The following is a 12,591-nucleotide window of genomic DNA, read 5'->3' as shown; positions in this document are numbered from 1 at the left end:
AAAAAAAAAAAAAAAAAAAAAAAGCGCTTAGCAGGATGCCCAGCCTGGAACCATCCCTCAGCAACGTTGGCAGCCATCATTCCTCTCACCAAGGTCCTGCTGGCACACCACCTGGGGCCCCCAGAGGCTCCACCGCCTTCCTCTCCCACTCCCACCCTCTGTGCAACACACATTCCATGCAAGCATGTGGCATACACAAATCTAGGAGCTAGGCCACACCCCTCGCTCTGTCCAGTAGGTTACCAGCTCCTGAGTATTCCAGCAACCTGAAAGACTCGATGGGCCCTGAGATGTCCAGGCAGGGACATGGTCATCCCCCCTTTGCCACCAGCAAACACCTCTCTCTAAACCCCGCTGCTCAAGGAAGATGAAAAATCAGGCACGCTCAGGAGATGTTTTGCGGTTTCTCCGTCCTGCGAGTTGTTTTTCTCTCTCTGACAACAGAAGAGAGCACGTTATAGATTTTAAAACATACCATGAAAAAATTATAATACCAACACCATAAAAAATACATGTTTGATACATTTTTGTGCTTCTACTTTTGAGAAGGCCTATCTCAATACTCTGAAGTGGCAACAACTTAGTCTAAATCTTATACGAAGGGGAGGCCCCCCCAAAACTCAGAATTCGTTTATAAAAAATTGGGCATTTATTTGTACATGTTTAAACTTCGGTCATCTTCAAAGTACTCTCCATTTGATGCAATACACCTATCAAGGTGCTTTTTCCATTGCTCAAAACAGTTTTTGAACTCATCAATTTTGATGACTTTTAGTGCTTCTGCCGTTTTTTTTCACCTCTTCTACATTGGTAACATATTTTCCCTTGAGGACCTTTCTTCATCTGGGGAAATAAACAAACAAAAAGCCACTTGGGGTGAGATCGGGTGAATAGGGAGGATGGGGCATGGGGGGTCATGCCATTTCTGGTCTAAAACTGCTGAACACTCGACAAGGTATGGGCAAGTACACTTGTAAATCACTCATCATGAAATAGGCAAATGCGTTGAAAGAATCTCCCCCCAAAAATTCGCCAAAGCTGGATGCAGCCTCTCACAACAACACTAGCTGAGACACTGATGCCGATGGGTTCCTAGAGCACTTACCTAGTGGGGGAAGCCTGTATCACAAGGGGGCCACTCTCCAAAAACTAATACTGGGTTTTTTTAGGTCCCCCCTTGTAAATCAGAGATGTTAAGTTTTGAACTGAAAAGGGAAGTAATTTCCTAAGGAGCTGATGGTTGAATCAGAAAAGGAACAGAATGAACAAGGACTCCCATGTCACTATGTATAGCGGGCCCTGGAAGCACACGCCTCCTGCTGACAGTTATCACATCCTAGAGCTGGACAGAGGGAGAAGAGGAGGGACTTTCCTTGCAAACATGGGCCAGTAATTTTTTTTCTTTTCTATGACTAGCAAGTATTATTTCTGCAACTGGAAAACACAGTAAATTAAGGTTTGTAAAATACATATTACACTTGGCTAAGGTGTGTGACTGTTGCGGTGCTCCAATGTCAACTTACTATTTTCTCTTATAATTATGAAACACATTGGTAGAGATGTTTTAAAACGACACATAAAAAACCCTTCTCTTTCTGCTTAAACTTATGTCTACTTTTAGCGTCCACTGGTGCATTTTGCCTACAGAAGTGATTGCCTAATGTAATGTTCTGAGGGGGATGTTCTATTCCTATGTTTCTTCTATGTTTATTAATGGGAATTTTTCCCTAAGGAAGAGTTGTCTCTTCTTCCTCATTTATGTATTTATTCAGTTATTTATGTAATCACATTAGTATGGACTCATGGATACTTTATTCTCCCTTGGCTGCTGGGAGTGCTTTTAGACTGTGCACATTTGACTTATTTATGTACTTATTTGCTTATTTATTTTATAGTACATCTCTACTTTCTGGCACAAGAAATTCCAGGTTCACCTTGTATCTTCCTTGCCCTAGACCTGGAATCAGCCACTCCCACAAAGAGCACTGGCTCCTTTTATGTATTTAGAAACTCTGATCTGGGTGCATTTTTAATGGGGTGTCCTAGTCTCCAGTTACTCTTAATGGTTAAAGGAACCACTGAAAGTGTAACAACTCATGCATACACACACACATCTATGCTTGTTTCTATATCTAGTAAGCTCTGTGTATAAATATACTGTGTGTGTGTGTGTGTGTGTGTGTGTGTGTGTGTGTGTGTGTTTTGTAAATGAGTACACTTGGATAGGGCAGACACTAACCCAGTGCCATAGGGCTCATTCCAGTTGTCCCATCCTCACCTGCAACTTTTTCCCACAGTGAGAAACCTGGCTCTCATGATCTAAAACACAGTTACTTATTTTGCCAACCCTAGTTGAAGCAAAATAGTGTCAGAATTCCTGACACATACGCTTTTGAGAAAAAACACTTTTCCAAGTGGAGTAGAGTGTTTGTACCCAGTCCTTCTTGTCCCCTGCCTTAGAGTCAGGGGAACTAACATCTTCTAGCTATTTACACCACTTCCGTCCCTCTGTCCACTCACAGGTGTTATGGCATCACCTGCAGTGCAGTTCACCCTCTCTGTCTCTTTTAGCTCAGTCTGCCCGCCATCTTCCTCCCCTAGCCCATAAACACACATCCTGGTGGAGTTTTACAAATATATGTGCAGTAAAACCATGCGTTCTATGCGTTTTAACAAATGCAGAGTCATGTGTCCACCACTGCAGCTCCAATAGGAATCAGCTTCCCAGACCTTCTGTCTCTTTTGAGAGCTTTTTATACATTCTCCATACAGATGGTCCTGACTTAAGATGTTCTGACTTTAGGCAGTGAGAAAGCTATACACATTCAATGGAACCCATACTTCGAGCACCCATGTGACCATTCTATGTTGCACTTCCAATATAGTATTCAATAAATTACATGAGCTACTCAATACTTTATTATAAAATACACGTATGTTAGGTGATTTTGCCCCACTGGAGCCCAGTATAAGTGTTCTGAGCATGTTTAAGATAGACTAGGCTGATACCAGGCTAGGTGTATTAAGTACATTTTCAACTTAGGATATTTTTAAGTTAAAATGGGTTTATTGAGACCTAGCCCCATCATCCATTGAGGAGTATATTTACAAATCCTTTGTTAGAAACATGATTAGAAAACACTTTCACTCTATGGCTTATCTTTTCATTCTCTTAAAAATATCTTTTGCTGCCACTGGTGAGTAAAAGCTTGGGCTGGGGCTTCCAATCTATCTCCATCTGTGATCTGGGGACAAGTATCGGGGCAGCTCTGGAAATGGGCAAGTTCATGAAACCCAGGAAGGTGGTGCTGGTCCTGGCTGGACACTATTCCTAACGCAAAGCTGTCATCATGGAAAACATTGGTGATGGCACCTCGGACCGCCCCTACAGTCATGCTCTTTTGGCTGGAATTGACCACTATCCCTGCAAAGTGACAGCTGCCATGGGCAAGAAGACGATTACCAAGAAGTCAAAGATCAAGTCTTTTGTGAAAGTTTGTAACTACCATCACCTCATGCCCACAGAGGTACTCTGTGGATATTCCCTTGGACAAAACTGTTGTGAACAAGGATGTCTTCAGAGAGCCCGCTCTTCAACTCAAGGCCTGACGGGAGGCCAAGGTCAAGTTCAAAGACAGGTACAAGACAGGCAAGAACAAGTGCTTCTTTTAGAAACTGCAGTTTTAGATGTTTCGTTTTTGTTTTCATCATTAAAAATTTATTAACACCCTCCTCCCCAAAAAGTACCTTTTGCAGAACAAGAGTTTTTCATTTCAATAAAGTCCATTTAGTCAATCTTTTCTTTTGTGGGCCATGCTTTGCCTACTCCAAGGTCACACAGATTTTTGTTTTATGTATTCCTCTGAAAGTATTATAGTTTTACATTTTACATTTTAGTCTATGATTCATTTTGAGGCGATTTTCATATCAAGTGTGAGGATACGATTCATTTGTTTGCATATAGATGCCCAATTGTTCCAGCACCATCTGCTGAAAGGACCACCCTGTCTCCAGTGAATTGCCTTCGTACTTTGGCCAAAAATCAATCTGGAATATTTGCGTGGGCTTCTCTGGACTCTATTCTTTTTCACTGATCTGTGTTTCTAGGCTTTCACAAACACGGCACTACCTTGTTTACTGTAGCTTTAGAGTAAGTCTTGAAGTCAGGTACAGAATCCTTCAACTTGTTCTTGTTTCAGAATTGTTTTGCCTACTGTAGTTTCTTTGCCTTTCCATTAAAAAAAAATTAGAATCAGCTTATAAGTATCTACAAAAAGCACTTCCTTGGATCAGAGTTGGGATTGTGTTGAATCCAGATCAAATTAGGGAGATTTGATGTCTTCCTACCACTGAGTCTTCCAATCATGGACTCAGCGTCTCTCTCCGTTTATTTAGGTCTTTTTTGATTTGTAGTTCTCAACATGTGAAAACCGCACATATTTTGTTAGATGTTTATACCTAAGTATTTTTAGTGTTATTGTAAACTGTATTGTTTTTATTAATTTTGAACTTCACTTTTCACTGATAGCATATAGAATACAATTGATTTTTATATGCTGACTTTGGATCCTTTTATTTTGCTACTCATGTATTAGTTCTAGGAGTATTTCTTGCATATTCTTTGGAATTTACTTTGTTTTCATTTTTAAAATTTTTAGTTATTTATTTTTGGGGGTAGAGGTAAGGTCTTGCTATTGCCTAGGCTAGTCTTGAACTCCTGAACTTAAGCGGGCCTCCCACCTAGGTCTCCCAAAGTGCTGGGATTACAGTTGTGAGCCACCACGCCAGACCTTAGAATTTTCAGCATAGATGATTAGTCTCAATAATAGAGAGTTTTAGTTCTTCTTTTCAGATTTGTATGCTTTGTATTTCTTTTTCTTGACTTACTGCACTGACTATGACTTCTAACATGATACTGAATAGAACTGATGAGAGAAGAAAAATTTTGCCTTATTTCAATCTCAGATAAATTTGCTTCATTTTTCATCATGAAATATGTTAGATGTTTTTGTTTGTTTGTTGTTTATTTTTATAGATGGCTTTCATTAGATTAAGGAAGACTCCTAGCTTGCTAAGTTTTTAAAATCATGAATGGATGATGAATTTTGTTAAATGCTTTTCCTGATCACACAGTTTTTCTCCTTTAGTGTGTTAATTATATTGATTTTCAAATGTTGAACCAGCCTTGCATTCCTTGGATAAAACTCACTTGGTTGTGGTATATTATCCCTTTTATAGATTGCTGGATTTGATTTACTAACTTTTATGAAGAATTTTTCCATCTGTGTTCATGAAGGATAGTAGTCTGAGGTTTTGTCTTGCTTTGAGTAATTATATAATGCTGACCTCATAAGATGAGTTGGGAAGTATTCCTCATGGCTTATTTTCAGAAAGGCACTGCACAATATTTTTTCCTTAACTGCTTTGTGAAAGTGTCTGAGCTTGAGCTTTCTTTTTTGGATGGTTTTTAACTACAAACTCAATTTTGTTGACATAAGTGTATAGGATACATATAGGTCATCTGTTGTTCTTTCCTGAGTGAAAGTAGTTCTGTCTTTCAAGAAATTGGTCCATTTATCTAAGTTGTAGAATTTCAAGGCAAAGAGTTGTATGTAATGTGCCCTTATTATCTGAGATTTTTTTGTTAACTGTCAGGAATTATATATATATTAAGACATTGTTTTTGTTACCTTCATTAGGACTGCCATAAAATCAGCCACAATCACAGAATAAAATACTTTTAAAAGATCCTTATTAAACAAATATTGTGTGGCAACCATGCCCCTTCTCCCATGGAGAATACATAGAAAGTAGGCTTGGAGAGTTTGTCAGGCTTATTCTGATTTCCTAGCAGAAGCATGAGGACACAGTCAGCAGGTCAGATCAAACAGCCTGACGGCAAAGAAGCTCTGTGCTCTGTGCATTCCTCTTAGCCAGTCCCTTCCCTCCCTCTGGCCTTCAGTATCCCGATGTGAATTGGGAGGCTAAAAGGCTGGGGTCTGTTGAGTGTAAGCCAGTTCCTGCCATCCACCCTCCAACAGGAAAGAGCTTAGGGTGGCACCTGATGTCCACAGAGCATGTGGGACAGCAAGCCTCACTGAGGGCCATGCTGCTACTCAGCTTCCTTCAGCCTAGAGGCAAGCACCTCTGAGGGAAAGAGTCTGACTGCTCAGTTCATACTCCAGGCGAGTGGGAAAACCACTGACACATCTTAACAGGATTTGTTCCTTCAACAAAAATGCCAGCTTGGTGACGTGTTCAGGACAAGATCTGAAGGGGACAGTGTTTGAAACTGAAGGTTTGGAGTCAAAGACACCTGCCACAGCCACTGTCACTTCTTTAAGTCAAGATCTACTCCTGAACACATACTATGTGTGAGGCACTATCTTGGGCAGGAGGATATGGTGTATAAAGAACACTCATCTCTGCCCCGTCTAGCCATGGTCTGGGAGAAGAGACCATCATTAAATGAGCATTCCCAATTTATGGATGGGATGGACAGTCTCACCTCCCAGAGCTATGGCGAGGGTTTAGAGAGATGCACTTGGAGACCACCTGCTACTCGATGGGTGCTCAGTTCAGAGAGGGCAGGCGGGGAGAGCAGACCCTAGGAAAAGTCATCCGTGGAGGGGGGTTCACTGGTTTCACCAATGACATCAACAGGCAGTCAGGTTCCCAGCAAAGCCCAGCACCCATGACCCACGCAGAGCACCAGGCTGTCCCCATGGTCATGGAAACACTGCTTCTGCACCAGACACTTGACGGCCACAAGCGGCAACCACAAGCAGCATAGTGGTGACCCCAGGAGTGGAACACTGATGGGAACGGAGGTACTGTTCCCAGGAACCTCAGCCGGGGTGGCAGCTGGCCCCATGAGCAGAAACGAGATGGGCTTCCACCCCCAGACAGCCTTAGGAGTGGAGGCCTCAGGGCCGGCAACCACATGGGGCTCCGGAAGCTTGGGGATTTCTAAGAAGACTGAGTGTTCTTTGTTTCCTCTCTCTGCAGTCTTTTGATATTTGATCAAATTAGGGCACTAGGAAGGTGGCAGAGCAAAGCTTCTGACCTTTGGGGGACTTTGAAAGGCCCTGGGCAAGCTAATGCACTTCTTTGGGCCTCAGTTGTTCACCTATTAAATGTTGTTATTAATGCCCACCACAGGGCTACTGGGAGGATTAAAGAGAAGCATATCTAACATGTTTAGTACAGTGCCTGATTCATAATAACTGGTTAGCAAATGGCAACTGCTAGCATTATGATTATTTTAAAATGCCAGCCAATCTCGGCTACCCTTAAAAGAACAAAGAAGGTTTTGTGGTCCATTTGCTGGTGGGGCTTGAAGCCTGAGGGCAGGTACAAAGAAATAAGAGGTGCAAAGATAAATTCTAAAGGGGGCATTGGCCTCTGCTGGGAGGGTGGGAAGGTTCCAAGTTCCACGGGGCCTGCTGGGTAAATGCTGGGAACCTGCCCGACCCCATAAGTGCGTCTCCACTTAGGGCAGTGTTGTCCTGACCCCTCCCCTGGACTCCCATGAAGCCCCCAGGAGCTAAGTGGGCTGAGCAGCTGGAAGCCAGGAGGAAGGCACATTTCCACTCCAGGAAAGCTCTGCACAGCAGCAAGGAGCCCTATTTACAAATAAAGCCTGTTCTTGGCTCTGCCGCCCACACAGCCAAGCCCCTTTATTCCATTTCAATGTGCCTAATTCCACTGAAAGTGCATTGGCAATAAAAAGGATTAATCGGTCCTGGATGCCCGAGCAAGTACAGGCAGGTGTGAGCACATCCGAGGGGCCTTGGAGGGAGAGTACAAAACCGACAGGGTGTGTAAAACGCTCTGCTGCGGAGGCCACTGGAGATGGAGAGGACTTGACTGAAGGCGGGCATTTTATGAGCAAATAAAGCCCTTGATTGCCTGAAACCGAGAGGCAAACTCAGGTGAATCAAAAACTTCCACGGAATATTCCTTCTCGGCAGTGTTTCAGAATAGAAATTGCTTTATTGTGGCTGTTTTCAAGATGATAAAAGGAATACTCAAGGCTCCATTCAGACACTGCATGAGGACGTAGAGAAAAAAGTAGAAATCACCCCTCATCTTGCCACGTGAGTTGACATTCTGGTGTGTGTTCTGCGCAGAGGCTTCTCAGTGTGAATTTTCACATGCACGATACCGATGAGATTCTGTTAGGATGTGAGCTTGCAACTGGTGTTTCCCACTTAACAACACTTAACAATCCTTCCACATTTCTAGCTGCAGATCTCGATTATCACCTTTTCACAGCTACACAATCTTAGGTGAATGACGTGCCCTGTGAGATCCAGGTCTATTGCCTCGAGAGCATGGCCTGGCCCCTTCTTTCCACCTGGCATTCTGTATTCAGCCCCGCTAGCCTTCCTCTGCACCCAGAACATTTCTTTCTACTCTAGGGACTTAGCATTTGCTGTTCTTTCTGCCAGAAATTCTCATTTTCTCTTTCACACAATTCATTTTATTCTCTTCTTTTAAATTTCAACTGAAATGTTTCTTCCGCTAGGAAGCCTTCCCAGATCTCTAAGACCAGGGCCAGTCTCCTACCACACATAGTCCCATGTGCTTTCTTGGTATTTATCACCATTGTAACTAAATACACAGTTGTGTGGTTTGTTTTTTCAGTTCCATTGTTTTCCCACCAGAATATAAGCTCTAGAGGTCAGAGACTGTGTCAGCCTTGCTCAGCTCAGAAGCGGCAGAGCATAGTGTTGGCCCATAGGGGTCATGGATACATACTCGCTAGTTAGATGGAAGGAAGGGAAGCAGGAAGCAGCCATAGAGAAGGGAAGGGAAGCAGGAAGCACCTGCCTACTGTAGTGTCCACTTCCTTCCTTCCATGCAAAGGATGGATCTACCAGCAGGTGACTGGTCTTGGCGTCTCTTTGTAAACACGAGACCCTATAGGTACAGGAGAGTATGGTATGTTCCTGGTGCTCGGGCACCCTCTGGCCCTTGCAGGCTGGGAAAATATGCAGATCTAAGAGAAAACCTCAGAGACCACCTAGCCCAAGTGTCCAAGCAGGAAAACCGAGGCTCAGAGGGAGGAAGGACATGCCTACCTTCAAACAGTCAGTGGTAGGTCCCAGGGCTTCTGCCCACCCCCTGTGCAAGGCAATCCCAGTTCCAACATTAGAAAGAATTTGACTTTGGGAAAGTCAGTTTAATCCTATGAGCCTGTGTTTCTTCAGTTGTAACTTGGGGACAATAGCACCTATGTTATCACTGGGAGGTGCTGTAATGCAATGGTTAAGAACATGGACTTAGAGTGTGCTGGTGTTGAGTCCAAGTCCCATCTCCAGCACTTCTAAGCTGGGAGGTCTTAGACAAGTTGCTTCACATGGCTCTTAAATCTGTCACCTGTAACGTGAGGATAAGAACATTCCTTTTTTCATACATTGCTGCAAACATGAGGTAAGATAAGGAATGTGAAGTACTTAGCGCAGTACCTGACTAGTAACTGCTCAACAAAAGGATGGCATGATAATAACAGACACACCTGTCAGTAGTCAGAGGGAGAGATACTCACAGCTTTCGTGCCTTTACAAGGGCACTAACCTGCCCTCCACCTTCATGACCTAATCACCTCCCAAAGGCCCTGCCTGTTGGTCAGCTTTCTCCCATGCTTCCTTTCTCCGAACATAGTTCAATCAGAAGGTATTCATTCACCACTAACAAGGTATGGAAGCTATTCGTGCATTTACTGTCACGGAGAACACTACTGATAGCATCATACAACATCCTCTCAGAGAGAGATCAGAGGAAAACTGCTCTGAGACCCCAGGAGGAGGAATAACTGGGCTTCTCAAGCACAGACATCACTGACCTGCTTCCCTCTTTGTATTGACTGCCAGGAAGCTCAGTGCCAAATCTGCATCCTGCCTGTAGCTGGGCCTGCGGCTTCAGGTGTTCTGGGGAAGTACCTCACCCCGTCTTTAAATCCTTCCCTCTGCCTTCCCCCAGTCTCCTCTGTATCATGGTTATATATGATGGTACGTTACAGAAGCCTGAGTAGAGGATAAACAGGAACTCTTTGCAACTTTTTGTTAAGTCTAATATTATTCCAAAATAAGATAAGCGTTAAACAAAAACTACACACAGAACACTATGACGCTATTTCCTCTTGGAGTCCCAGCCATGTATCATCCCTGCCTGCTAAAAGCAGAGTAGGCACTCATATTCAGGGCATTTAAGAATAAACTAGACCCAACCAACATTTGTAGAATGTCTATTTCCTGCCTGGCTGGCCTGGTTTTGAGCACAGTCTTAGAACCAGACTCCTAATTTCTGGATGGGAACCCTGGCTTTGCCTCTTATTAACAGGGCGACTCTCTGAGTCTCATCTACTGTGCTGGTAAAATGGGGCTCACAACAGAACCTGCCTTCATGGAGTATTGTGAGGTTGAACAAGTTAATGATGTAAAGCACTTGGAAGAATATCTCGAAAGCCGAGAAGCACAATAAATGTTCATTATTATGTTAGCAACAGTGTTGATGGTGACGATGGGGTTTGTCTTTGTCCATTCAGGCTGCTGTAACACAGTACCACAGACTGTTGGCTTATCAACTGCAGAAGTTTACTGCTCACAGTTCTGGAGGCTGGACAGTCCAAGATCAAGGTCACCAGATTCAGTGTCTGGTGAGGGTCCGTGTCCCGGTTCACAGAGGACACCTTCTTGCTGTGTCCTCCATGGTGGAAGGGGTGAGGGAGCTCTCTGGGGTTTCCTTTACAAGGGCACTAACCTGCCCTACACTTTCACCTCCCAAAGGCCCTGCCTCCAAATACCATCACCTTGAGGGTGAGGATTTCAATACGTAAATTTGGGAGAACACAAATCTTTAGTCTATGGCAATGTTTACTATGATAATTAATAATAATATTAGTTAGTTCCTCATTTGATCTTTTCAATACTCCAAGAAAGGAATGTCACTTATTATTATTACATAGGAACAGGAAGCTTGGACCAGTAAAAAGACTCTCTAAGGTCACACAGCTATGAAGACAAAAGCAGCAAAACAGGGATCTGAACCCCAGCCTTCCAGCCGCACACCCAGAGCTCTTCCCACAACGCCTGCTTCCCTAGAAAGCCCAGCAGATGCCTTATCTCTACACTTCAGCCCATCTGCTATGATGCAGCTCAGGAGCCAAGCTGAGCTGCCTTGACCTTTTCTTCTCATCTGTGTGGGGGATCAAGTCTCACACGTTGGTGAGGACAATCAAGGTCCTCTGTTACAAAGGCACTACCTCATCTTCTGCTTCATTCCCTGGCCTTGCACATGGACTATGGGCCCATCCAGTCACCCACAGTCAAATGCACGTGGTCCTCCGGCCAGACATGCCCTTCCTTCCCAGCCCCTTTACCCATTTCCCCCTCACTCCCCAAGGCCTGGCTTAAAGGCTGCCTGTGCCACCTATGTCATCACTGCTGACATGGCATCCTGCATGTTACTATTTGACCCAGGTACACAGTACTATTTATTTCAGTAATGCATCCTAGGTCCAGTGTCCTCGTGGGCAGGACAAGTTCTTGGGCCTTTCCCTGCAGGGTGCTACGTGTAAGTGTTAATTAAGACCACGGGCTCTGGAATTAAGATTGCCCCGATTCAAATTCTGGTCTGCAACCCGCCAGCTGTAAGACTACTGTTTAACTTCTCTATGCCTCGGTTTCCTCAATTGGAAAATGTGGGTAGTAACAACCTACTCCTCAGGTTAGCATGAGGATTCAATGACATGGTATGTGTGGAGTGAATCACAGCAGGGCACACAGTGAGTCTCTCTTGGAAATGTGAGCTAATGATACCATTTCCATATCTGCTGAGTGCCCCAGACTGAATGCCAGCCCTAACGCTATCCAGTACAGCTCCACTAGTTCACAGCTTCCTCTTCTCTTCCCTCTCCATGTGCCATAATAAACCCCGAAGTCAGGGCCATCGTAGGCCATCGGCAGTGCTTGCAAAACAGCACCACAATGTGTCCAGGCTGGCATGCTGCCCACGCCGCATGGGAGGCCACCCTGCTATGGCCCTGAGCAGTGAATCAGAGGCCTGGCAGGCAGGGAGGGCTCCCTAGCTGGGCTGTCCTCAAGCTGGTGTGTGATGACTCGGCTTGAAATCTGATTAAACCAGTGCAGAGCACTCCACACACAGGCCTCCCCCTCTCTCCTGGCTTACCTTGAGTCCACTGCCTTCTGCCTCGGAGCCTGGGTCCACGCCGGTGATGTAAATACCAAGGCCATACTCTGCGCCCCCACGGATTGTGAGTCCCAGGGACCGGCCATCCCCCAGTACCAGGTTCACCTGCAAGAGAGAACGGAGGGCATTAGAGGGCTGGGGAGTCACATCCTAGGGGCAGCAGGCGCCTCCCATACCTTGAAGAACACACTGCATCTGGCCAACAAGGAGGTCTGGGCTAGGCCTGCAAGATCCCCCAGCACATTCAGCTCCTGCCCAGTTCCTGATGCGATGAGTGGCCTTGGGAAGTCCCCTACTCTCTCCGGGTCACAGCTGCAACTGCAGTACAAGGGCAGTGCTGGGAGATGGCTTCCTGGATTTCCTCAGCGCTAACAC

General features: G+C 44.8%; 1 protein-coding gene across 1 annotated transcript in view; it reads right to left on the bottom strand.

Annotated features, from left to right (window-relative positions):
• The window catches only part of WHRN (whirlin), a 101,731-nt gene that overhangs the window by 45,748 nt on the left and 43,392 nt on the right, over positions 1 to 12,591 (bottom strand). Inside the window, 1 exon segment of the mRNA XM_008057210.1 lies at positions 12,196 to 12,321. Within this exon segment, the coding sequence (XP_008055401.1) occupies positions 12,196 to 12,321 (126 nt within the window).

This window comes from Carlito syrichta, unplaced genomic scaffold (assembly GCF_000164805.1).
Source record: "Carlito syrichta isolate Samal-C Ts95f unplaced genomic scaffold, Tarsius_syrichta-2.0.1 Scaffold302868, whole genome shotgun sequence".
In the NCBI taxonomy this organism is placed as follows: Eukaryota; Metazoa; Chordata; class Mammalia; order Primates; family Tarsiidae; genus Carlito; species Carlito syrichta.
This window is presented reverse-complemented; position numbering and strand designations above follow the sequence as displayed.